Source organism: Cibotium barometz, chromosome 18, assembly GCF_041138505.1.
Source record: "Cibotium barometz isolate CiBa-2024 chromosome 18, ASM4113850v1, whole genome shotgun sequence".
Classification (NCBI taxonomy): Eukaryota; Viridiplantae; Streptophyta; class Polypodiopsida; order Cyatheales; family Cibotiaceae; genus Cibotium; species Cibotium barometz.
This window is the reverse complement of record NC_141063.1, coordinates 22,782,387-22,806,781: the sequence shown is the minus strand read 5'-3', so window position 1 is coordinate 22,806,781 and position 24,395 is coordinate 22,782,387. Positions and strand designations below refer to the sequence as shown.

Genomic DNA, 24,395 nt, shown 5'->3' with positions numbered 1-24,395 from the left:
GACGAGCATATTCACAAACAGATACAGGCAGATGTTCAGAAACGATCACACACAAACATGCATGGAAACATGCACCAAAAAAACGCGCAGGAAAGCAAAGGAACATGTGCAGACAAAGGAATAGAAAAATACATACCAAAGAGAGGAAAATGTATAGAAGATGAATGCAGAGATTTACATACCAAAAGAGCGAGCTTTGCGTTTGACACCTTTCAAATTTTCTAAACCGACTCGACCTTCAGGAGGCGTAAGGATTCGAGGAGGCACGTTTTCCTTGTTGGAGTCCAGCGGCTGTGCAGGAGGAGGTTTGCCAGGAAGCTGCAAAGGCGACGACGCCTCCGTCTACGAGAGCGCTCAGGCATGCCGAGGCAAACATGGCATGCACAACAAAACAAGACGACCATATAAGAGGATAGCCAAGAAACAGCTGGCACGAAAAATGTAATAAGCGGAGCAGACATTCGCCTAGAACCTCCTAGCAGACGTTCGCTTAGAGGCTCCACGCAGAGAAGCGCCCAGAAGCTCCACAAAGACAAGCCTTCGAATGCGTACACCAACAAGCAGGTCGACACGCGTACACCATGCAACACGAGTAATTGACACGCGTAATTCATGCGATCATCTACAACAATGGAAGAATCCGAAGATACCTTGGAACCCAAAGGCTCCACGCAGAGAAGCGCCCAGAAGCTCCGGCCAGAGGCTCCACGCAGAGAAGCCCACAAACAGCTCGTAAGGAAAACGTCATAAGCCGAGCAGACATTTGCCTAGAACCTCCTAGCAGACGTTTACCCAAAGGCTCCACGCAGAGAAGCGCCCAGAAGCTCCACGACCCAGACAAGCCTTCGAACAAGTACACCAACAAGTAGGTTGACACGCGTACACCATGCAAGAACATAAGAATCCGACACGCGTAATTCATGCGGTCATCTACAAGAACAGAAGAATCCGACACGCGTAATTCATGCGGTCATCTACAAGAACAGAAGAATCCGACACGCGTAATTCATGCGGTCATCTACAAGAACAAACAAATCCGAAGATACCTTGGAATATACCACATTTAAAACAAACATGTTTGCCACATATTTAGCATGGAGTCATGTGCAAAGCATTAGAAAAGAGCTTTTAATTACAGGAAGCCCTTAAGTGTCCCCTTAAATTCTTTCCTTCTCCACCACCGGCCCTATGCTTGCCGCAGTGGTGGCTATGGTCAGCAGACTGACACATTGATAGAGATCCAATTTACATTAGTAGCCATGATTGTTTGCGTAGCAGTGGTGGGGCAACAGGTATGTAAGTGTTTTTAAGCATCGCTAATCTATTCTTCTGGATTCAAACCACCCCGATCTTCCGTTAAGTTTGGACCGTCTGTATGTTTATCTATATACAGAACAATCCCCTCTTCATTCAGAGCTTCACAGACGGAGAGGATGAGCTTAAGTTTCACTACATCGTTCACTGCTCTTTGGACGTTATTGAGGAGAAAGGTATCCCCATCCGGCTGATTACAAGTGCAGTTTTATCAGCTAGTTACAGGTTTATTAAGATGATTGCATACATTTGAGGAAGAGAGAGAGATTGATTTATTTCCATCTTCTTAAGACCCAAAGGGTCTATGAGATCAAAAGTAATACATGTGATCTGTGAGGAACTGTATGCCAACAAAATATGAAGGGAAAAAAAACTAGCTATTCAAAGAACAGGACCCACGTAGTACCTGAGTTTTGCATGTGTACAATGGGATCAACCCAACCAATCATGTGGTGTGCTCAATGACAGTAACATCCTCCTCCATGACAAAGCGCATAGCTATGATCATGTCCACCTCTTGCAGTGGGGCCTTTCCATGACAGTGCATAGTCACGATGATGTTCACCTCCTGCAGTGGGGTCTCACCATGACAAGCACATAGCTATGATGATGTCCACCTCCTGCGGTGCGGGTATTTCTTGGATTTGCAGCTAGCGGCAGGTGGAATGTCGGGGGATACGGGGCTGTCAGGCTCTTAGAAGGGATCATGCTCTCTCCCTAGTGACTCCATGGGTGGTTGGAGCCAAAGGATCCCACAATCTGGAATATGGTCGATGGCCTATGTGATCCCTTTTGTTTCCATGGAGCTTGAGCGGTATCCTCCAGGTGGATGTAGTCTAAAGAAGTTTATGATGCAAGTTTGAGAAGCATTGCATTGGCTTTGACTCCCTGGGGGACGACCTCCCGATGACGACGAAGCTTCAAATGTACAGACCCAAGCATCTCTGATTAACATATTGCGTACCCCGTGAGAGAGGGCCGAATCCATCTCGAAATCATAGTAGGGTGGGCATTTAAACAGCTAGTGCTCCTCTATCTCCACCTCTTTGGTTGTGCATACCTTGCATGTCCGTGCCTCTCAAGTAATGCTCTCTACTCTGACAAACTCAATCTGTAGACGGCGTGATGATATTTTTAGATAGCCAATGGCAATCCGCACAGCGTGTAACATGTGTGAGTTTAGGTATCCAAGGCTCACGATGAATTCATCCTTGGAAACTCTCAATCACACGTGCACCTTGTAGAATTGGAGTTTTGTAGGGAGCAGTGGTGGTGGAGACACCCTAGTAGTTATGAAACGGGTTTCGTATGGTATGAAACTTATGGAAAGTTCCAAATCAGTCCCTCTTGCTCTTCTCGGCTCGTGTGCCTACCATTTCTGAGGTGGTTTTACTCGATTTTGGCTGATTTTGTTAGATTTTGCCCAAAAAACTAGATTGTGAAACAGGGGATTTTTCTTGCCAAGGTGCCAATCTTGCCTTGTGTTTGTCACAATGCCTCGCACCAAGGGTGCCATGTGGATGGTGGTTCTCGCACTTCAAAGTGGAAATATAATTTTTGAGGGGTTTGTTTAGGTGGTAGCATAACCAGCGTTAAGGTCCATTTCTCAAGTTCTAACATGGGTGCTTGCAGAAGCGTGTTTATGAATTGATTGATTGTGATTAGACCTAATCAAAGACTTAAACCCATGTTTAAATTGCTTCTTCTTCATGCTCAATACACAATAGAGAGAGAGGTCCTAATCTACCATGTATTACTAACATGAAGTGTATACAATTCTGAATACAAATGCTCAATGGTAGCATCACTCTTGGGTTCTCAATGACTATCAATGAATGAATATGGCTAAAGCCTAGACTCCTATTTATAGTGTTTAATGTTGGTGAGTTGGCTACCAACACTACCAACCATAATAATAATGTTGGACTAGGTTTGTTCACACAATAACTCATTAACTCTGTCTACACTGGGTTGTTCATCAGGTGCTTGGACAATATTACAAAGATTTGGCACAATAGCCCTTACAAACACATAAATCCGGCCACGTATTGGATCTCTGAGCTGGCCAATGGGTAGAAGCATGTCCACATCACACTCCAGAAAGTGTGCATGTGACATGGTTGCTTGCAACTGTAACACATCGATGTAACACATCGATCTGGATGAGCGTCCATCATTTTCCATGCGGCTTCCATGTGCACAGCTTCTAGAAATCATTTGTCGTGACCCTCCTATCATGTCATAGTGATCACCCTCTTTCTACCACGACATGATTAGACCACTCCCCTCAGCTTTGCCTTTTTTATGCAAGTTTCGTTTAACCACTCGGCGCTTCTAAATTCCAAGCAATCAATTTCTAGGAGTCAGCTTCCCTACAAGGTATATCTCCTCAGCTAGTCAGTCCCCATGAGTAAGACAGTCCTTAGTAGGATCGCCAAAAGTTTCATTGTCTGGTCAAAACCCAACACTTTAGTGGTTTTGGACCACCTAGCTGGCATCACCTAGCCAAGCTATCCGTCTGTGCCCAATGCCATAAGTAGGCGAAACATGCATAGCCTTAGTCCTTGTGCTTTGAGGGTGGTCTGCCAATGTTGAATTATGGTCGGGTGGTGAGCTAGCCTGCACAACCCCTGATTTGGAAACTAATCATCTTTGTCCTATGTTTAGGAGATCTATGGGCGTGATAGTTGGTATTAGAGCTTGCCTAAATCGCAAGAGGACGGTGAACAAGCCCCACAATTCACTGCCAACAGATGTTGACTGACCTGAATAATAATTGACGCATCATGAGCCAACGGTCTTGCATTGTAACAACCTTTTTTAGAACGGGTAGTACCCGGATAAGAGAAGAGGGATAAAAGCGTTCATGGGATAGTAGAGGTTGTTGGAGTTCAAGAGAGAGTACTAGGATATACTTGCTAGTTTGTAATCAGATGAGCCCTATAAGGAATGTAATGTGTCATTACTGAATGAATTCATGCTGCTCGTGTTGAAGTGGACCGTGTCCTAGGCCAAGGCACATGCCTTTGTCATCCGACAACATGATATAATACAAGAGTCCACTCAATACGCTCATGCCACTTGTATTGCCACAATAGACCTTTAAATAGCTATAACTTATGGGATAACACTAATTAACACCTTATCCCATGTAATTAGTGTGTTGCACTAATCTTCAAGGTCCCGTGGGCCTTAACCCAAGATTAGGCAGACTAACCTTACGATTAGCATCAGGTACGTAACACCCTGGGTGTGTGCTCAACCCGAGAATTGAAAAAAGCAAAGACATGCACACATGCATCTCCTTCACATTTATTGTCTGGTTTTGAAGAAACGTCCTCAAATTGCTCCTTTAATGTCCTTGGATAATTCTTCCCGATGTGCTCGGTGGAGTCACACTCGAAACGTTGACCAACTAGTTGCTTGGCTTGAAACTCTCCTCTCTCCTGAGTCGTGTCCGTGACACTCCCCCACTAGATTATTCTCTATGGCTTGGACACATGTGTTTGTAGGAATCTCCATGTATTGCTTCTAGACTTCTTGAGTCCCAAACTTGGCACTCTTCCATGTTTTTTCGAGGGTCGTAGCTAGACGAGGTGTGTTCGAGAGATCATGTGGCCGATGTGCATGAAAATGACGATTTCGAACCATCCACTAAATGCTCAATCTTCTTTGACCATCGGCGGTCAGTTATTGAGGGCATGAGCAAAAGCTTCCAGAAACATGCTAGGTAGTTGGGTTACTTGCTCTTGGGCAAAGCACTCCCATTGCCGCCTTAACTAACGCCTCTATACATGTTTTCATGCCCACGAGTGAATCTGCAAATGTTTTGAATCCATGACTAGTAGCGAGACCAAACCTTGTGCACTCTTGGAGCTAGGGCACTATCCTATTTAGGCAGTCAATGCACACGGGTGTTAGAAAAACAAAAGATGTAGGTTCCCTAGGCTTTGATACCAATTTTAGAACTCTTGTGCCTAGTGCTAGGGGTTTCAGAGATAGCGAGAAGAGAGCAGTGGATCTCAAACACACATCCCACACAACAAGTTCTAAACTATTGTATTCTGTTAAGTACAAGAAAAATGTTACAACTGAATTTCCTAAATGTTGACCATGATTCTTAGCGCAATGCTCTGTTGTAGCTTCTCCTTGGCCAGCCCTGGCACTAGAGAATCATTGCAGACTTGTGCACGTGAGAGTGTGCAGATGGGAATAATGAATTTCCTACACTACGTATATATAGCACCCACACGTGCTGGTCGGCCAGTTTTGGTCCTGTCGGTCTGTAGAGGATTGGCATGCGACCTCATATATGCGGCATAGCACCTCTATGAACATCCATACAATTGCCTAACCCTTATGGTAATGCGCTCTACAATGCATTGCTTGATATGGGGACTAGTCACAATTTAATTTCCTGCATGGAACTAGTTGGGAAAACCTTAACTTGTAGACACCTCTTTAGAGGTGAAAGGTGTCCATGGTAGGAATACCAAGGTTCTTGGGCTACTACAAATAGAAACATATTGTGACAGCAACAAGCACTTGGTGCGAAACTTCCTGGTTATGCCTTCAAGAACATTACCTGAACCGATAATACTTGGTCGCACATGGATGAAAGCTGCTGGATGTGTGGTTGACTGGTCAGCGGGCTGATTGCCATGTGGCACCTGCGGCGTGCGTTGGTAGTTTGCTGCTGTCATATGCATGATCAATGCCATGTACTTTCTCAGGGCTAATCCAGAAGGGGGCAGCCAGTAAAAGACTATGAACCAGATAAGAACCAGAATTTAGGAGCCTCAGGTGCAGAATCTGTGGTGGACTTGGAGCAGGGCATGGGGATCATGGAGGAGGATGCTGTCGACTGGTTCCAGAGGGCTGTCGGCTGATTCCAGAGAGCCAAGGGGCTGGAGCGCATCAAGAAAAACCAGGCGGCTGATAAAGGGGCTTGCGTTTTTGTATTTATGCCAAGGCTGCTGGCCGACTGCTGATCGGCCAGCTCTCCAAGGGATCCAAGGCCTATAAATAGGCACTCATGCTCATTGTTCTAGCCATTCAATCCCCTAGGGATTGGGTCAGTAGGAGTCCCATAGGGAGACAGAATTTTGGGTGTTATCACCTTTTCTTCAAGGCAGCCTAGGGCTGCAGACAAGTACCTTTTTGTACAATATGAATATACCTGAATTTCCAGCTTTTCTCTCTCTCTCTCTCTCTACTCTCTCTCTATATCTGCGTTTTGCATCAGCATGTTCCCAAGAGTGTTTAGGGCTGAAAGAAGACCCCTAGAGCTTCCGCGTGTTACATTGGTATCAGAGCATCAGGCTCAGCAAAGCTAAACACTGATTCAGTCCCATATGATGGTGTACAGGTCCAAGGTACAGGAAAGTACACGGATACGAAGCCCAAGGCAAGGAACACAGAAGCGGGAAGAGCTCCTAGGAGGTTTGTTGGTGGTGTTCCACAAAGCCAGAGGGGATGGCAGTCCTGTGAGCCAGATAGGTTCTCAGGCAACGGTCCCAAGGGAGGATTATCCTCCAAGGGCGATGTGAGAGTGCCAGACTCATTTCTCAGGAATGAAGACCAAGACAGTGTTTAGAGTCGGGGCAAGAATGGATTGTGGACTAGATGGAACAAATGCATAGATCTTCGTCTGAGACAGAGTGGTTTGGAGAACAGGCCGGGCTCAGAGAAAAAGGTTGCCGAGGATGGATGGATGGATGACAGGGGGGACTTCGGGAAAAGGATTGGGATGATGGCCAAGAGCAGGTTGGATTCCCGTCATCAAGTAGAGGGGGATGTCATGTGCATGATCAATGCCATGTACTTTCTCAGGGCTAATCCAGAAGGGGGCAGCCAGTAAAAGACTATGAACCAGAATTTAGGAGCCTCAGGTGCAGAATCTGTTGTGGACTTGGAGCAGGGCATGGGGATCATGGAGGAGGATGCTGTCGGCTGATTCCAGAGAGCCAAGGGGCTGGAGCGCATCAAGAAAAACAAGGCGGCTGATAAAGGGGCTTGCGTTTTTGTATTTATGCCAAGGCTGCTGGCCGACTGCTGGTCGGCCAGCTCTCCAAGGGATCCAAGGCCTATAAATAGGCACTCATGCTCATTATTCTAGCCATTCAATCCCCTAGGGATTGGGTCAGTAGGAGTCCCATAGGGGGACAGAATTTTGGGTGTTATCACCTTTTCTTCAAGGCAGCCTAGGGCTGCAGACAAGTACCTTTTTGTACTATATGAATATACCTGAATTTCCAGCTTTTCTCTCTCTCTCTCTCTCTCTCTCTCTCTCTCTCTCTCTCTCTCTCTATCTGCGTTTTGCATCAGCATGTTCCCAAGAGTGTTTAGGGCTGAAAGAAGACCCCCAGAGCTTCCGCGTGTTACAGCTGCCCACAGGTTTGCACATGCTGCTTGCCTCCTACAGGCCAGCCACATGCCCTAGGGTGTGGTGCGTCACAGGGCCAGCCCGATTGAAGGCACACACTCCAGATCTAGGCTGCAGCCCAAGGGGCAGTAGTGAAGGTTAACGCAAAGCATCTATCAGTCCGCTCATACAGTCTGAATGGGGCTGCCAGAATCAGTAGGCTCCTGGGCAGCTGTACACATCCAGTTCGGTGTTCTCAAAGGGGAGACCACACAGATTAGTCCCGTCCCTGTTTCAAGTCTGCTGTACAATAATGTAAACTGATAGAGTGCTCTAGAATTCTAAAAGGTGGATACCGTCCAATAGGACAATTAGTAGAAACTTGAATTTATTTATACATGGTTTTGTTTGTCTATATTAGAAAGATTTGATTGCAGATGTGCTGTTCTACAAGGGCAGTGCGACTGAAAACCAATATTTTTGATTAATTGTTTGACTCTGTGTGATTTTTTGGACTTGAACTAGAGCAGTGGCCCATGGGAGTACCTAGGACTTTCTAGATGTATCACATAAATTTACACACTCATTTTCGTATAGTTATTCTAGATGATTTTTAATAGATATATATGAATTTTAGAAACTTTAATTTATTCAGACTTCTTTTGGGTTTGTCTACTTGAAAGATTCAATTGAAGTGTGCTTTTCTAAGCTAAATGTTTCTATTGGCTTCAATTGATTATTTGTTTGCTTGTGATTTTTTGACTTGTGCTAGAGCAGCAGGGGGATTGTTTTGGTCCTTAATGTGATGTAATGTGTTGTTTGCATAGGACAGCTCTTTGAATTGTTGTATTTGTTTAAGTTTTTCAAGCACCCCTCTGTGTACTGGTTGTATATGGTTAAGTTCTTGATTTATCTGCACATGAGTTGCTTATGTGACAAAATAAGTCTACTTAAATAAATGAGGCACCTTTGCTTTGCATCATGTACATTCATCTGCCCGTACCTCCCTTTCTCACCTGATGCTTATGTTTCTCCTTCCCTTTTAATATCTTTACCCAAAATCAGTTTTTGAGTGAAGGCTCAAGAGCTTGTTTGAACAGTGCCCTATTTACTGAGAAGTTATTGCTTGTTCCCCTTGACAGTGAGCAACCCAAAGAAAACGGGTACTACCATGAATGAAACCTTTTTAGGCCTTTTGTACCCAACTGAAGATTATAAAGTGTGAGTCCTTCACTAACTATTTTAGCATTGAACTAATGTGTCTAGCTTACAAATTTTGGAGGTGATGGTTTAATGGTTACTATATCTTGACAGGTATGGATATTTGACCAATACGAGGGTGAAGTTTCTTTTGGTAACCACAGATCAAGATGTACGAGATGCAGATGTGAGAAGTGTAAGTAACATACTTTTTCTTAAATTTGACTCTTGCATGCTCTCCACAAAACTGGGGCACGACTGATTGATGGCCTAGAGATTTTGCACTTCACAACTAATTAAGCTTGGTACTCTAAAAGCAGACTAATATTGCTTTTTTCAATGTTCCAGTCGGGAACATTTAATGTCCAAGAGTGATTACACGTATAAATGTAATGATATTATAGACCATACATGTTAACAAAGAGGACATATGGAGGTGTCAGCAAAATACACACGTGCATGTTCACATGGACATACACGTGCGCGTGCATGCTTGCACACGTATCCCCTCATATAGATATATCTTGATCAATCTATCTTTTTATCTATTATTGAGAATATCCGGCATAGGGGAGTCTATGATCGTTCAAGACAATAGCTTACCTGAAACAAGTGTCGTTTGGTACTTTGCCGTAGAGCCGCAATTGCAACTTCTTGATGTGGGTGTGCTAGCCCATCCGTCGTGTCTGCACTCCGTTGTCACACTGGAATGCTTCCATGGCTATGGGGGTGAAGGTAGAGATCTCTTTGCCTAGATGGAGGTAAGAAGAGAAAGCCTTCAAGTCTCACAAGAGGTGGGTAGATGAAGTTCATGAGAGGGAGAAGCCTACACGAATTCCTATCTAAGCAAGCAAACCATCAAGCTATGCAAAAATTAGTAGAGAGTAGAAAGGAGGGAGAGCTCACAAGTATTCCTTGCAAGTATTCTATTGCAAGGGAATGAATGTGTATTGCTTAATGTCAAAATTGACTTATGTACAAATGACTAGCTTTCACACTAGGCCGGAGAAAACTTAAAAAAGATCCATGGTTAGTCTTAAACAAGTATGTACGTGAAGTTTGTGACTTCCCTGTTTGGCATTAAGCTCAGGGTAAGGCCACTTCATAGATTCCAGCGCGCATTTGAGAAGGAATGGGCATCCGTTACATGCGGGTAAGATGACGAAGCGTCTTACAGAAGAACGGACGGGTGAAAGCATGTTAACCAGCAAAGTAGTCAACATATCTCCCTTCCTAATGATGACCTCGTTCTTGTGTCACCATGTTCGTGTGGTGCCTGGTTCTAGAGAGAGGTGGATGGTCAAAGATGTAGTTTGTGAAGAGACCAATCCACGTGCTTTAGGAGGTAGAGTGTAACTATTTGGCCCTCTGAGCTCTTTTCACATGATGGAACTCATGCTTGGATACATGGACAGGTTGATGAACACATGGGAACAGGGTTCATAAAGCTAGCAGAGGAAAAAGCACCAGTCTTGGTCAAAAAGCAAGAAAAAGCAAAAAGTCAAAGTGTGTTGACCGAAAGCTGAGGGCACCATTGGAAAGAGGACATTGAATTGGATTAAAAAGCTAAAAGCCGCTTTTCCAAAAAGCAGCTCTAAGGCCAAAAAGCAAGGCCCTGAAGCTACAAAAGCATAAATCAAGAACTTTGGCTATCTCTAATTTTGTCAATAAGTTCTTGGAGTTCAAGGCATTCTTTCTCATTGGAAAGCTACGGTTCTAAAAAAGGCTTCTTTAAAACTTATGGAATCCCATTCAAGTTCTATTTGCTCTAATGGCATCTCTTAATCTTCAAATGACTTAATTTCTCTTCGTAAGTTTCATCGAGATTTCTTAATTTCCTATGTAGACAAATGCTCTAATAATTTTGTGTTTACATGCAAAAAGTTCTATTTAGAATGTCTTTTGAAAGAAGTTAACTCTTCTACTCAAATGTATGAAAGTAGCTCTCTCTCGCCGCAAGAGGTTATTGCAAAATACCAAGATTTTTGCAAATCTTTTGGTTTTAAGGTGAGCAATAAGTTACCTTTTCTTTATGCTATTTGGAAGATTCATAAACATCCCAAGAAGCCTAGATTTATCGCTGCCTCTAGTAATACCTTTTTAACTTCGGTCTCAAAATGGTTGAGTCATTGCTTTAAAGCCATTTTGCCGATGTCCATGAGCTTTGGAGAAATTTGCTTAGAAAGAAGGATGTACCTATAGATTGTAGTTGGATCTTAAAAGATTCAGTGGGAGTGATTGTTGTTGTTAGATTTTTGAACTCTTCTCGTAGTCTCACCTAGAAGTCTTCTCCTTTGTGCCTTCAAACTTTTGATTTCTCTACTCTTTATACTAAATTGGACTTAAACGACTTGCGTAGTAGAATTAAATCTCTGATTTGTTAAGTCTTTCATTACAAACTAGAGCACAATAGATACAAAGCTTTGTTGATAGAAAAATCAGCTCTTCATTTTGATTTTTGTTGGTTGAAAAACAAAAACCAAGATATAGCCAAGAATAAAAAAAGATACACTAAGATTGTAGACCAAGATGATATTATGTCTTGGTTAGATTTTCTTCTAGATAACCTCTATATAACCTTAGGCGATTCCTTATTTAAACAAACCATTGGTATTCCTATGGGTACTAACTGTGCCGTTTTTCTTGTCAACTTTTATCTTTTTACATATGAATTTGAATTTATGGAATGCCTAGTTTTTATTGATGTCTTGTCTTTCTCCACGATCTTTGTCAAGTGAGATGTTTTGTTGATGATCTTTTTGTTCCCAATATTCTTGATTTTCAAGACTTTATGTATTTAAACCCTACCTCTCTAGGTGGAGGAATTTATCCCAAAGAGTTTTGTGAACTTAGCTGCACTGCAAATAATGACCATTGTTCTTTTTTGGACCTTAAGATTTCTCAATCTTGTGTTGGTTTAGATGTAGATATATATGATAAATGTTTACAACCCGAGTATTCCAACTTAAATATCATAAGAATGCCTCACTTGTCCCCAAGGCAATAACCTAGTGGTTAAGACTCAAGACTTCCCACGGGAGGTCTTGGGTTCAAGACCTCTTGGGGACATCTAAGCCCCCAGCTTAGCTTCTATCCCTCGTAAGTAGGGGGGGTTACGCTAGGGGGTTCTTGTGCTTGATGTGGATTCGTGCAGGTGGGCACGAGGGTCGTCATACCCACACATCCAGCGTCTTCGACAGATTCGACAAGTGCTTCTCCATCATCTTCTCGACGAATCTTCGGCGACAACAGTGCAAAGTTGGTGCCTCAAAGAAGCTTCATCGTTTTGGATCCGGGACGTGGGCTGTTCATCCTGGCAGCTTCGTCTCCTTTGCATGGTTACCTAACAACTGTGTGTAGGGTGTTCTTGTCCTGACAACTATTCGCTGCTACAGTACTGACCATTGTTTGGAAAGGGAGGTACCCCCTGTTGTGGTACTTGGGTGTGAGAGTGTGCATCTAGGGCTCTAGATTAGATCGACTGGCCACAAGAAGTGATGCCCCCGTCCCTTGAAAAAAAAGAAAGAATGCCTCACTTCTAACATTTCTAAAATAACTAAATATGGTGTTGTCTCTTCTTAGTTATTCAAATTCTCTGGTATTTGTTCAAACAAGTTTGCTTTTATTACTGAAGTTTGCCAACCCATCAATTTGCTTGTGCAAAAGGATTATTACTTTAAAAAGGTTTTCAGCAACGTTCGTTGCTTTTTGAATCGAAGTAGATATATCTTTGAGATTTCTGCTTTTGGAATGTTTAAGATTATAAGTAATAAATTTCACAAAAATGGGGAGCTTAAAAGCCCATTTTATGTTTAGATCATTTTAGCTCTTAGTTGTTATTTATCATTGCTTCTAGTCCTGCTTAATTATTGCTTTAATAGGGAAGTGATTTGTTTAGTCTAGTTGTAAGCGCTAGCCTTCATCATGGCTAAGCCTTCCCTTCACCTCCGGAGAAGTGAGAGAAATTCAGCTTGTTGGTCTCTGTATAAAAATTGCGTCCTCTTGGTTAGGACAATTTTTATTATATGTAAACCTGCATCTACTCTGGGGCGTTGATGACGTGAGTAGGGGTGTCGTAGCACCTAGTCCATGCTATGCATGATGAAGTTGATGATCTTATACTTCATGATTGGACAATCTTTGAGGTAAAGTTCGCTCTTTTTGTATTCTTGTCTTTACTTGTTTTGTTTTAGTGAACTAGTCATTTAAATTTTGTTTTGCTAATCATTAAAATTTAGCTTGTTTGTTAGAAATTCTTTTGTTGTGGTTCAATAAAGCATTTGTGTGTGTGATTTAGTTGTGTATTTGTCTATTTTTGCAAGTTATTATCACTATTATTATTATTATTCTTTCTTGGGTGTCTCTATTAAGCCTTTTTATTTTTTATATTTTGTTTGTTTTTGGTGATTCTCTTCTTTCTTTTAAAATTTTTTGTAAGTTCAGATTCATTTGGCCTTATGACGGTATATATATATATATATATATTTGACTATTATTAAAATATTAACAAGGAAAAAGACAAAAGCAAAGCAAAAGGCAAAGCAAAAGCAAGGCATGGCAAAAAGTAGGGACCCCCCTTCAAGTATATACGAAGCTTGTACCCTCTTGAAGAGACATAACAATTTGTGGAGAACCATCTTGGGAGATTAACTTTGTGAAGAGCAAGAGTATCATCATCATTACCATCGTCATCAATCTCTCTCCCACTGCGCCGTTGTGCCGTCTACTCCACCTGAAGACCGCCGCTGCTTCGCCGTGCACCGCTCGTGCACGCACCGTTGCTGCTCCGTCGTGTGCCAGCGCTTTGTCCGCCGGTTTGTGCCACCCCACACCTGGCAGCGCCGCTCTGTATGCCTGTGTCACCAACTGTTGCCCTGTCTGCTTGCTTGCGTCGACTGTGTGCTTGCTCTGCCAACTCAGCACGGCCTGCGCCGCCATCTATAGCACCACTTGTAGCACGGCCTCCGCCTTGTAGTGCCCAACTCCACCGCTTTGCAGGTGCCCGCACCTCCTTGTGAACAATGCCTTGCACTGCCAACTGCCGCCTCTTCATGCTACTCAGCCAGCGCTATCCACCCTGGCGTTTACTTTTTCGAGGTTATTTTTCCAGATTGGGCATTGAGGTTCGCTTGTGAGGTTCAGAACTTGATTCAAACCTTCGATATTGGTACTAGCTCAGTGCAACTCTTGTGGGTCATCCTCGTGGTGTGCTCGCCATCAGAGATCTTGTGCCTCGACATCGTTACCAGCCCGATCTCCTCATTTTCATATTTGTTTGATATTGTATTCATTTGCTTGTATTGGTCTTGGCTTGGAAAAGCTTGTAGATTGCTCTTGAAATAAATTCCTGAAAGGGGGCGGGGCCTTTTTCCCGCTCAGTGTGGTGTACTGTGTAAAACCCCTATACCCCTCTCTCTCTCCCCCTTCTCTCTCCATCTATATCTTATGGACACATGGTTGAATCTGTCACTACACGCTCCATTGGGCTGTGGTATTAGAGCAAGGATTTCTCTTGAAGAAATCTTTCTTGGGGTGACAGAGCCATGTCAAGAGCAGAGGGAGAACAAGGGCCTCAAGAAGGAAACAACTATGAGGCCAACACATAACTTCTAGGAGGGAACCAAGGCCGTCAATCTCTCTCTCATGAGACCCCGGCCATGACATCAACAGAATATTGAGACAAAAGTTCAGATAGTTTCTCCAAGATGAAGAGTTCCTAGCTTGGAGAGCCAAGAAGGAACAAGATTACATAAGAGCTCAACTGTCTTATTGGTTGAGAAAAAGGATCAAGATGGATCATCAAAGTCTTAGGTATTTCATGTCTCAACCTAAGATATCCGAAAAGCATATAAGATGGGCTAGTTACTTGGCCCAATTTCATTTTCAGATTATGCATACCCATGGTAAAGACAACAAAGTAGCAGATGCTCTATCTCGGAGACCCATGACTCATGCAATTTCTATGGGATATCATATGGATTTCACTACAATGAAAGATCTTTATGCTACAGATGAGGATTTCAAAGATACTTGGAACAAATTACAAAATGGAGACTTGGTGACCTCTTGTGTCATCAAGGAAGGGTTCCTTATGATGCACACCTGTCTGTGCGAGTAAGGATTTGAGGCCAAAAGTAATGGAGGAATGCCATGTCCCACCTTCGATGCCTGAAAGCCCAAAGAGCAAGATTTGTATATGGGAGGCAACAGTGCCAAAAGACCCATTGGACGGCAACAATGCTAGATATTTTTGGACTTCGCAGTTGGGTGGCCATTGCGGCCAAATGGCCCAGACGACTGTATTGGATTTCGTAGTCGGGCGATCATTGCGACCAGATGGCCCAGATGATTATAGTTGGGCGGTCAATGTGACTAGATGGCCAAGTTAACTATGCAAGAATTCTCGGGCGGTCCTAGTGACCAAATGGCCTTGAGCAACAGTTTGAGCAGTTTCCCTCGGGAACCAGTCAGGACAATCCATGAACATGAGGATCATTACTTGTGCATTGCATATTGATGTATGTTTGAATTTCTTTGACTTTGTGTGATGTTTTTGATGTGTGGACAATTCTTGGATTTATGGCATGTGATAGTCCATTGGGCTCCAAACTACGTGGCCAGTACTTGGAGTACCCAGTAGACGTGAATGATTCATACTTGTTTGTTGACTAGCTTATGTCTAGTTTTTGCAGAAGGTAGGTATGCATTTATTATGTTTAACACATGTGACAGGCTATGAAGAACATGTACTATCAAGAACAAGGACATCGGTCAAAGAAAATGCATACATATGTTGCCAGATAAGGTGATATAAGAGAGGGAATGTAACTATTCTCTTGGTCAAAAAGCAAGAAAAAGCAAAAAGTCAAACTGCGTTGACTGAAAGCTGAGGACACCATTGGAAAGTGGACACCGAACTAGATCAAAAAGCTAAAAGCCGCTTTTCCAAAAAGTAGCTCCAAGGCCAAAAAGCAAGGCCCTGAAGCTACAAAAGCATATATCAAGAACTTTGGTTATATTTGACTATTATTAAAATATTAAAAAGGGAAAAGAGAAAAGCAAAGCAAAAGGCAAAGCAAAAGCAAGGAATGGCAAAAAGCAGGGATACAACTTCAAGTATATAAGAAGCTTGTACCCTTTTGAAAAAACATAACAACTTGTGGATAATCATCTTGGGAGATTAACTTTGTGAAGAGCAAGAGCATCATCATCATCACCATCGTCATCAATCTCTCTTCCATAGCGCGGCCCTGTTGCGCCGTTGTGCCGGCTGCTCCACCTGAAGACCGTCGTTGCTCCGCCATGCGTCGTCCCTACAATGCCTAAGACCATTGCTACTCCACCCAAACAGCGCCCTATCCACTGGTTTGCGCCACCCCATGCCTAGCGGCGCCGCTCTGTACGCCCACGCCGCCAGCTCCTGTCCACCTGCTTGCGCTGACTGTGTGCCTGCTCCGCCAGCTCAGCAGCCATCACCACCATCTGTAGCGCCACGTGCAGCACCGCCTCCGCCTTACAATGCCCTACATCGTCGCTTTGCAGCACCACAGCTGTGCCTGCACCTCCTTGTGAACAGTGCCTTGCGCTGCCACCCGTCGCCTCTGCCTGCTACTCAACCAGCGTCGCCAGTTCCTCCTAAAACCTCACCAAAGAGAAACTGCCATTCAGGGCCACATATCTTCCACCTAGGCGTTTACTTTTTCGAGGTTATTTTCCAAATTGGGCATTGAGGTTCCCTTGGATATCTGTGAGGTTCAGAACTTGATTCAAACCTTGGATATTGGTCCTAGCCTGGTGCAAAACTCTTGTGGGTCATCCTCGTGGTGTGCTCGGCATCAGAGATCTTGTGCCTTGACACCGTCACCACCTTGACCTTGTCATCTACATATTTGTTTGGGGGCGGGGCGTGTTCCCCGCTCAGTGTGGTGTATCGTGTAAAACCCCTATACCCCTCTCCCCCCCTACGTGGTTGAATCTGTCATTGCACCCTCCGTGGTGCTTATAGAGAGCCCTTGAGTTAGGAAGCTTGTTGAGGCTGCTTGTGGTGTAATGCGGGCGTAAAATTGCTTGATGCGAGGCCTCATCTTTGGGATTGTGAGTTGTTTTTACAAAGAAAGAGGGCGCGTGGCTTTGCTGTGGATTCATGTGCCAAGACCATCCTCATTTCATTGGCAATGAGTGCTGGTGAGAATTGTTTGGTGTGGCAAGAATCCAAGATATGATTCCCAAATCTCAAGGTGTTGCGAGAGATTGGGCTTCGTTGTTGCATGTTGCATCTTTGCTTGTGAGGTTTTTGTTGGGATCGTGAAGATAGTTGAAGAAGGCAATTGGGGACCACAAGGAGCTATATTCATTGACACGATCTTCGGAGGTTTCCACACATTCGAAGGGGATCTAGGCAATGGGCCGTACCATGGACCAGGCTTGTGCCCACCATGCGCCCCCTCCCCCATCTAGAGACGTACGTGGATGGCTGTCGATTACGAGGCTTGGTGCAAGTGCTAGCTAATATAGGTGCCTATGTACGCAAGATGTGCTTGTGAAGTGCAAAGCCCTTGCATTGTGCATGGGCTATAAGGGTTGAAGGTGTGTATGTGTGTGGTCTCCTCCATTTGAAAACTCCATCTCTCTGCTTTCTTCGACTCTTATTTCTGCTTCCTTCAACATTTGCCTTTCATCTCAATTTTGGAGAATCAAGGTTTTGAAGCTTGTGCAACATCCCTCTTGAGTTGATGAGAGTTTTGTACCGGCTCTAGCCCCATAAACAAAAGAAAGTCGCAGAGTGGGCCCACCATGGTGGTGAGACTTACCAACCCGCATCGGTGCCAAAGATACCACTCGTCTCATAGAAGGAAGTGATGAAGGGCTTGCGAGAAAGCCCTCTACCCGATTGCTACACGATGTCAAAAGGGTTTCTAGAACCCAGTATCCGGCATATCCTCGAAGGTCACCACCTTGTGGTGGCGGTGGAAGTATTTGACCATGTCATAGAGGTCTGCTTGTTGGCAAAAATTTGGGCCTTCATTGAGGTCGAAGACCAATCGTTCTTTACTTGTCTATTGGTCCTTTGGCACCTCCTCGAGGATGAGGATAATGAGCAGGAAGAAGCGGCGGGTAGCAACTATGGCTGGGTTAGGGACCTTTGTGTAGTAGGGATCATTTAAATTTTTCATGCGGAGTCGCATCTATGGGTTTTGAGTGGCATGAGTCCTTCAAGAAAGTTTTAGATGCCTTCTATTCGCTGCCCCAGTACCACCGTCTTTTGATCGGCATGAGCCTTGGGTTGATTTGGACTTCCCTTGGGGCGGCCATGTACTCTCTCCACATTTGATGATCGTTTAGGAGATAGGACTATCTCACCATTCTCGCCAAGCTACAGACAAGCAAACCCGTAAATTGGGCACCCAAAACCCTCCCGCCCCAATCCTCATGCATCATCACCCATGGGGCTACCGGCTAAATCCACATTCCAGGTCCCCGTTCTCGAGCTTCTCCCTCACCTTAACCACCTCATCACCCGGATCCATGAGCCTCCAATCATCAACCATTCCATGAGTCCAACCTCAATGAGGCGCCACTGCTAACCGCACAAGAAGCGACAAGTGAGAACGATGGGAAGGACCCACTTATCCACCCAATGTACAAGACCTCGTCTCCCAAGGAAACTTCCATGACATCCTTGACATACTCTTTGATATGGTCGAAGTTATGCTGGCCAACCACCAAATGGATAATATGTTTGCTCCGTGGAAGGTTGACCACCCCTGCCAATTTATTGATCCATGGGACTACACACCCACAGATCATCTTGGAGTACAACCTGGTTGTGTCGGTCCCTAGCCTTTTGGTGGGTGAGGAAAGTGACTACCTTAGCCAGGGGTACCAATTATGTCTTTGAACCTTGCGCCATTGGATTTGAGGGGCTTTCTTTGGTTACAAGATGCCAAACTTCGGTCATGGCTCCTTTCCCACTGGAATTTATTTGAGACGGCTGGGAGGTGGAGAGCTTTCCTGACTAGATCCTCATCAAGAGTGATCCTTCTTTGTGACCCATCTGGCACCCGTGTTATCATTGTTATGGAAGAAGGGTAAGAGGGAAATCTGGCCCCCATGATGGTTGAGGCCGACCTTGTCAAGATAGTGCTCCTACTTTTGGTGGTTGAAAAACGGCAAGACACTTTGTTGATGGTGTTGCACGCGCAGAAGCCTTTCTTACTTGATCCTCAGCCCTAAGCCTGATAAAGAACAATGATGCAAACTTTAATGATGATTAGAGAGAGAAAAATGAAATGATATATTAACGTTTTCAGAAGGCCAAAATGACCTATGAGACCAAAAAGGTTACAACAATTGGTGGATCTGATACAATGTCTGTGTAAGAAAAGCTAAAAACAACTAAACAACTAATTGAAAGTGAAACAACTATGAGGAAAAGTACGGTACTAGGAGCTCCTAATGGATAACATCTGGGAGGAAAACTCCAGCAACAAAGGTAAGCATCATACACATCACTATCCAAAGATGTCTCTCATCGGTCGATGGCGGATATCCTCAATGTCCTCCATGGTGAGTACTCTGACTGGACGTCTCCCATGCCGTGCTAGTATGGTCCTGATCCTCTGTTGTAGTCTCCGCCGGTGTCGAGATGGGCCTCTCATCTTGGGGCGCCCGGACCGCCCCAGCTCTATAGCCCGATCAATCAGTGTACCTCTGGTGCAGCTATACTCTGGGGCTAGGTGCAATGCCCGCTGGCCTGATTGCTCAATCTCTGGTCGAAAGAAGTTTGTAATCTGCCTCTGTAGGTGCCTCTCCCTCTCTGATCCCCTCCCTCTCAAGAGACCCTCTCTATGTCTACGAAGCTCTAGCAAGTATAATCCGAGGCATCTCTGATCCTGGTATCTCATGACTCTAGAAAGTGGTCCGAAACCCTCTCTAAACAGGCAGTGAAAACGGCCTCGTATCTCGTAATATACTGGATAGTGACATATGTAATGTAACTCTGTCTCTGGCTCCATCTGGCACAACTGACAAATCCTGGCCTCAGCTGGTACTCCTCTGAATCTGCCAGTCTCAATCTCTAGCTGGTGTGAGGATGTGCGCATCTGACCAATAGCACACCGTACCCCATGAGAAAGATGAGTATCCATGTAGCTAGGTCTAATCACAAAAGTGAGCTGGAGAAGATGATCTTTATAGAAAGCCATCTTCGTGTCAGAATATGCAGTACTGGAAAGTTCCTGCCAACTGTTGCCATCTACTGGCAAGCTATCCACCACATGGTCTCGGAAAGCCCGCTCCTGCAGCGTATCCACACTTGAGTAGCCATTACCAGACTGCCACTCATCACAACTCTAGTCTCCCCAATGCTGCATAAGCTCTGGTCAATCTGGTCTCCGCTGCTTTCCTCAAGGAAAATAGTGGGCCACTAAAAACCACACCAAGGTAAGTATATGCATCTGTATACTCCACTGTCTCTTGACCATATGTAAAGGTGGGTACTGACCTCCTAACCCACTGTGCTGTGGTGTTAAACACCATCACCTTGGTTTTACCAAGGTTAACGGACAATCCACTGTCCTGTGCAAACGTGTGCAATGCATCCAAATGACGCTGCATCCCCTCTGGAGAATCTGAGATCAGCACAATATCATCAGCATACAATAACAGCGGAATCCATGTCCCTGCTAGCTGTGCTCCTCTGTCACCCTCCCGCTCTACATAGTCTGAAACCTCATCCACGTACAATGTATTATATGGTCCAAAAACATGATGCTGTCTGTGTAAAGTCTCACTAGACCATGCCCATAGATTATCTGAGATAGAACCACTGTGGATCAGGATAGAGGACATACCTTAGAAACCCTAGCAAGGTTTCAATAGACCCGACGTCGAACTCATCACATGACCGGGATAGATTGTGGCTAGCGAACCGTAGATTCAGTACCTCGAACCACTCCCAATGCTAAGGTCAGATTGCCGCGAGCTTGCCAGTTTTACCGATGATCCCAACCTGGCATCCCATACCACCAAGCGGACAACTCCATGGCTGAGAGATCCTGCACGCTTCTTGGTAACCCTAGGCTACCATGTGCCTACTTGATCTCTTGTGTCTAATAAGTGATCGCAAGTCACTTATAATAACCTTGCTATAGGTGGCCTGCTTTTATTTAAAAAACTTTCCTGCTTTATTTATAAGCTTTTAGCCATTTTAGCCCCTAGTTATTATTATTAGCTTCTGACTATTATTTTCGATCCCATGGCCAATCTAGACCTCCCCTTGCTAGCGTCCGGGGGGGGGATGATCAGGGAGGCGGGAAGCACTAGGGGGAGGTGGGGGCAAACAACGAAGAAGAGGAAGGCGGGGGCTAGGGAGAGGAGGAGGGCGAAGAGGCGCAAAGGATGGGGGCGGCGCACTGTGGTGGAGGGGGATGGGGGCGGGCTGTGCAGGGCTGGCAGTGCTGGCGAGGGGGCAGGATGGAACAAGGCTGCTGAGGTGAAGAAGGGAGGGGCAATGGTGCTATGGGAGGAAGGGCGAGGCGGACAATGACAAGCGCAGGCGGGCAACGGGGGGAGCTCCTGCTTGAGCTCATACTTGAAGGGGGATTGGCACATTTGGTGCGGGGTTGGTAGAAATGGTCCTGGAAACACTGCCTCCCTAGGCGGGCTAGGGATGCATATCCTCTTGCCAAATGTGCATTGGCAGCTGGTTCCATGAGAAAAGATGGCCTGTAAAAGTAACCCCCAGGTACCTACACATAAGATGAAACAATCTCCACTTGGACTCCCCTGTATGGGAAAGATAGGCTAGATGTTACTCGATATGATGTGTTGAAGATCATGACCTTGGTTTTACCGAGATTGACCGTGAGGTATGGATCGTGACAAAACCTTTGCAGTGATCCATATGTGTGTGTGTGTGTGTGAGAGAGAGAGAGAGAGAGAGAGAGAGAGAGATGCAAATGTTGTGACTCATTGCGTGGGTTCATTTTTTAAGTATATTGAGAGAGAGAGAGAGAGAGAGAGTCACTTTTTTAGTCTGATTAATGGTGTATATTTATTACTGACGAAATTGGAAATCAGTTTTTCCGGAGGTTTCATGCAGCTTATGTAGATGCAGTGTCAAATCCTTTCCATGTTCCTGGAAAGAGAATCATTTCACATGCATTTGCAGAACGAGTAAGCGCCATCGTGAAATCTTTTGGGGTGACAACAGTGTGATTGAAGAGGAATGCAGACTTGAGTGCTTGAATGAAGTTATTGTGTCATATTGTCTCCAAACCTACATGATCAATGTTTATGTGTTGCTGTTGTGGGTATGATTTCACAAATCACATTGAGTTTGTGTGACCAAATGGTCATTGACTAGCCTAGTTTTTACGAAATTGTGTTATTTCAAGCTACACATTTAAATTGGTAGTACTTTACCAAAATTATAGAAAAGCAGGAGGGCATGATAAACTAAGTTGTTTTGTTTTGCACAACTGTTGGGTTCATGCGACTCCCTTTTTTTTCACCCCCATGCAGTAATTTTGAACATTTCCAGCTAAAAAATATGATGAGAGACGATACTGTTTATGTCCTATTGTAGACTACTTTCAATGTCGTGCAATGTGAAAAGTCTGCCTGTGGCTTTAATGCTAAGAAGTCTATGGTCCACATAGAGAGCCACTCAAAAGGAAGGATTACCAAGCCAATCATAGACTTAACAGCACAGGTCACGCGGAATATCCATTGGCATCTCATGCCACCATGTACATGCTTATGGAGAGTAAGTCACCAAAGTGCAAGCTCCAAAAGACAATGCAGAAATCTCAAACACACGTTTCTTCTAATCAGCTTGGTCACCACCAAAATAGTCCCAGATCAGCCTAAACAACAGATAATTGCCTAAATATAGGTGGTACGAGTGCCATAGATGTGTGTCTCTGCCCCATACGTATCTTTATATGTTTGTACAATGGTGAAGTTTGTACAGCGAGGTTTTGTAGAGGGTTTTAACCTATGGTTTTGTTTTATTGAGGGTTTTTAGTTCTTTTAACCTTTGGTACTTGGTACCTACTACGTAAAAGTTATCATACAAAACATAATAATTGTTTTCCTGTGTTTAGACCACCTCCAAACACACAAAGGTTTTATTTTTATAGAGGTTTTTTTTTTCTTGCTTTAACCTTTGGTATACCTACTACCTACAGAAAGGTTGACACACAAAAGAATATAATTAATATAAGGGGGTTTCCTATACTTTCAACCTGCAAACACATATTAAACCACACCTCAGTGCAAAGATTGGTTGCATGCCCACACATGAGTCCTTGTTGGGATGTTTAGGCATTCCCAAAGTTTCCAAATGATCATATGCATAAATTCAACTCAGTAATGTGAAGTTTTTTGATGTAGGTTCTTCCTTGGTGCTTATTGATGACAAAAAAAAAAGCCAAGGAAAAGGAGTCGTCGATGTCACTGTAGAAGTTGTCCGCTTTATCAACTACCATTAAGTGGCTAGTGTGTGCCATGGTTGGACATTATTATAAAGCACCAAAAATTTATAACTCTTGAAAGTTAGGCACTTTGTCCATAACTTTTGCAATAAAAATAATTTATGATGGCACACATCAAAGTCGTCCACCTAGTTAACTGCAAAAAATGTGGTTTACATCTTCCCTTGCTTTATGTAGGTCCACCTATGCAATGAAGAGCAAGGTTGAGAGATTGGTTCACGTGTTGATGTAGAAGAAGCTGGAGACCTCGAAATGCCGTTCATTGGTGTCGATGAAGCGCTTCACACGAATTGTTAATGCAGCTATATGTGCCACATATTAATAGTCTACCAAGGTGTTGTCATTGTGAGAGTTGGCCTTTGTTGACGGGGTTATAGATGTCAAGTGCAATGCATGTGCATGGGTAAAAACAAGAAAGAGTGCCTAGTGCAAGTGCTTGAAAGGTGCAAACGCTTATATGCTTCACATAAAAGAACAACATGCTGTGCAAGAAAAGCATATAAAAGGGTTAACCAGGCGATGCATCGTACCTTGGGCCAATGTTGCCACTGCGAGAGTCCCCCCATCCAGTTATGTACCTGGATGGCTTTTGATGTCAAAGCTACTTACATATTAGATGTGTGCATAGTGTGAGTGTGGAGAAGCCATTGGTAATACAAGTTTTTAATAGTTTTTATTTCTTCTTTTTTATGTTTTTTGAAAAAGTATAAGAAGCATGAATGCTTATGCAAGACTCAATGTAAGACTATGCAGTTGACCAAAAAATCTCAGGCGACTTTAGACTCTTTGCCAATACCTAAATTGGTGACTTCTTACATGCTTTTGCAAAAGTAGGACCATACTAATGGTCGGAAAACTAATTGGCACTCTGTGCAAAAACTTTTTATAGCATTTTTTGTTTAATGTGCATGTGTCGTGCTAGAAAAAGACTTTGCCTTCATCCCAACTGACAAGACTCAGACTTTTAACATATGTGTGAATCTTTCTGAGCCACTAGAAAACATTTCAGTTTACGCAGG

General features: G+C 44.1%; 1 protein-coding gene across 1 annotated transcript; it reads left to right on the top strand.

Annotated features, from left to right (window-relative positions):
* Window positions 1–1,118: 1,118 nt before the first annotated feature.
* Window positions 1,119–22,462, top strand: LOC147629080 (SNARE-like superfamily protein). The gene is made up of 5 exons (XM_086812324.1): window positions 1,119–1,292; window positions 1,394–1,490; window positions 8,821–8,899; window positions 8,993–9,074; window positions 21,959–22,462. The coding sequence occupies exons 1-5, from the start codon at window positions 1,260–1,262 to the stop codon at window positions 22,094–22,096; spliced, it is 429 nt and encodes a 142-aa protein (XP_086668450.1). The 5' UTR covers window positions 1,119–1,259; the 3' UTR covers window positions 22,097–22,462.
* Window positions 22,463–24,395: the final 1,933 nt, after the last annotated feature.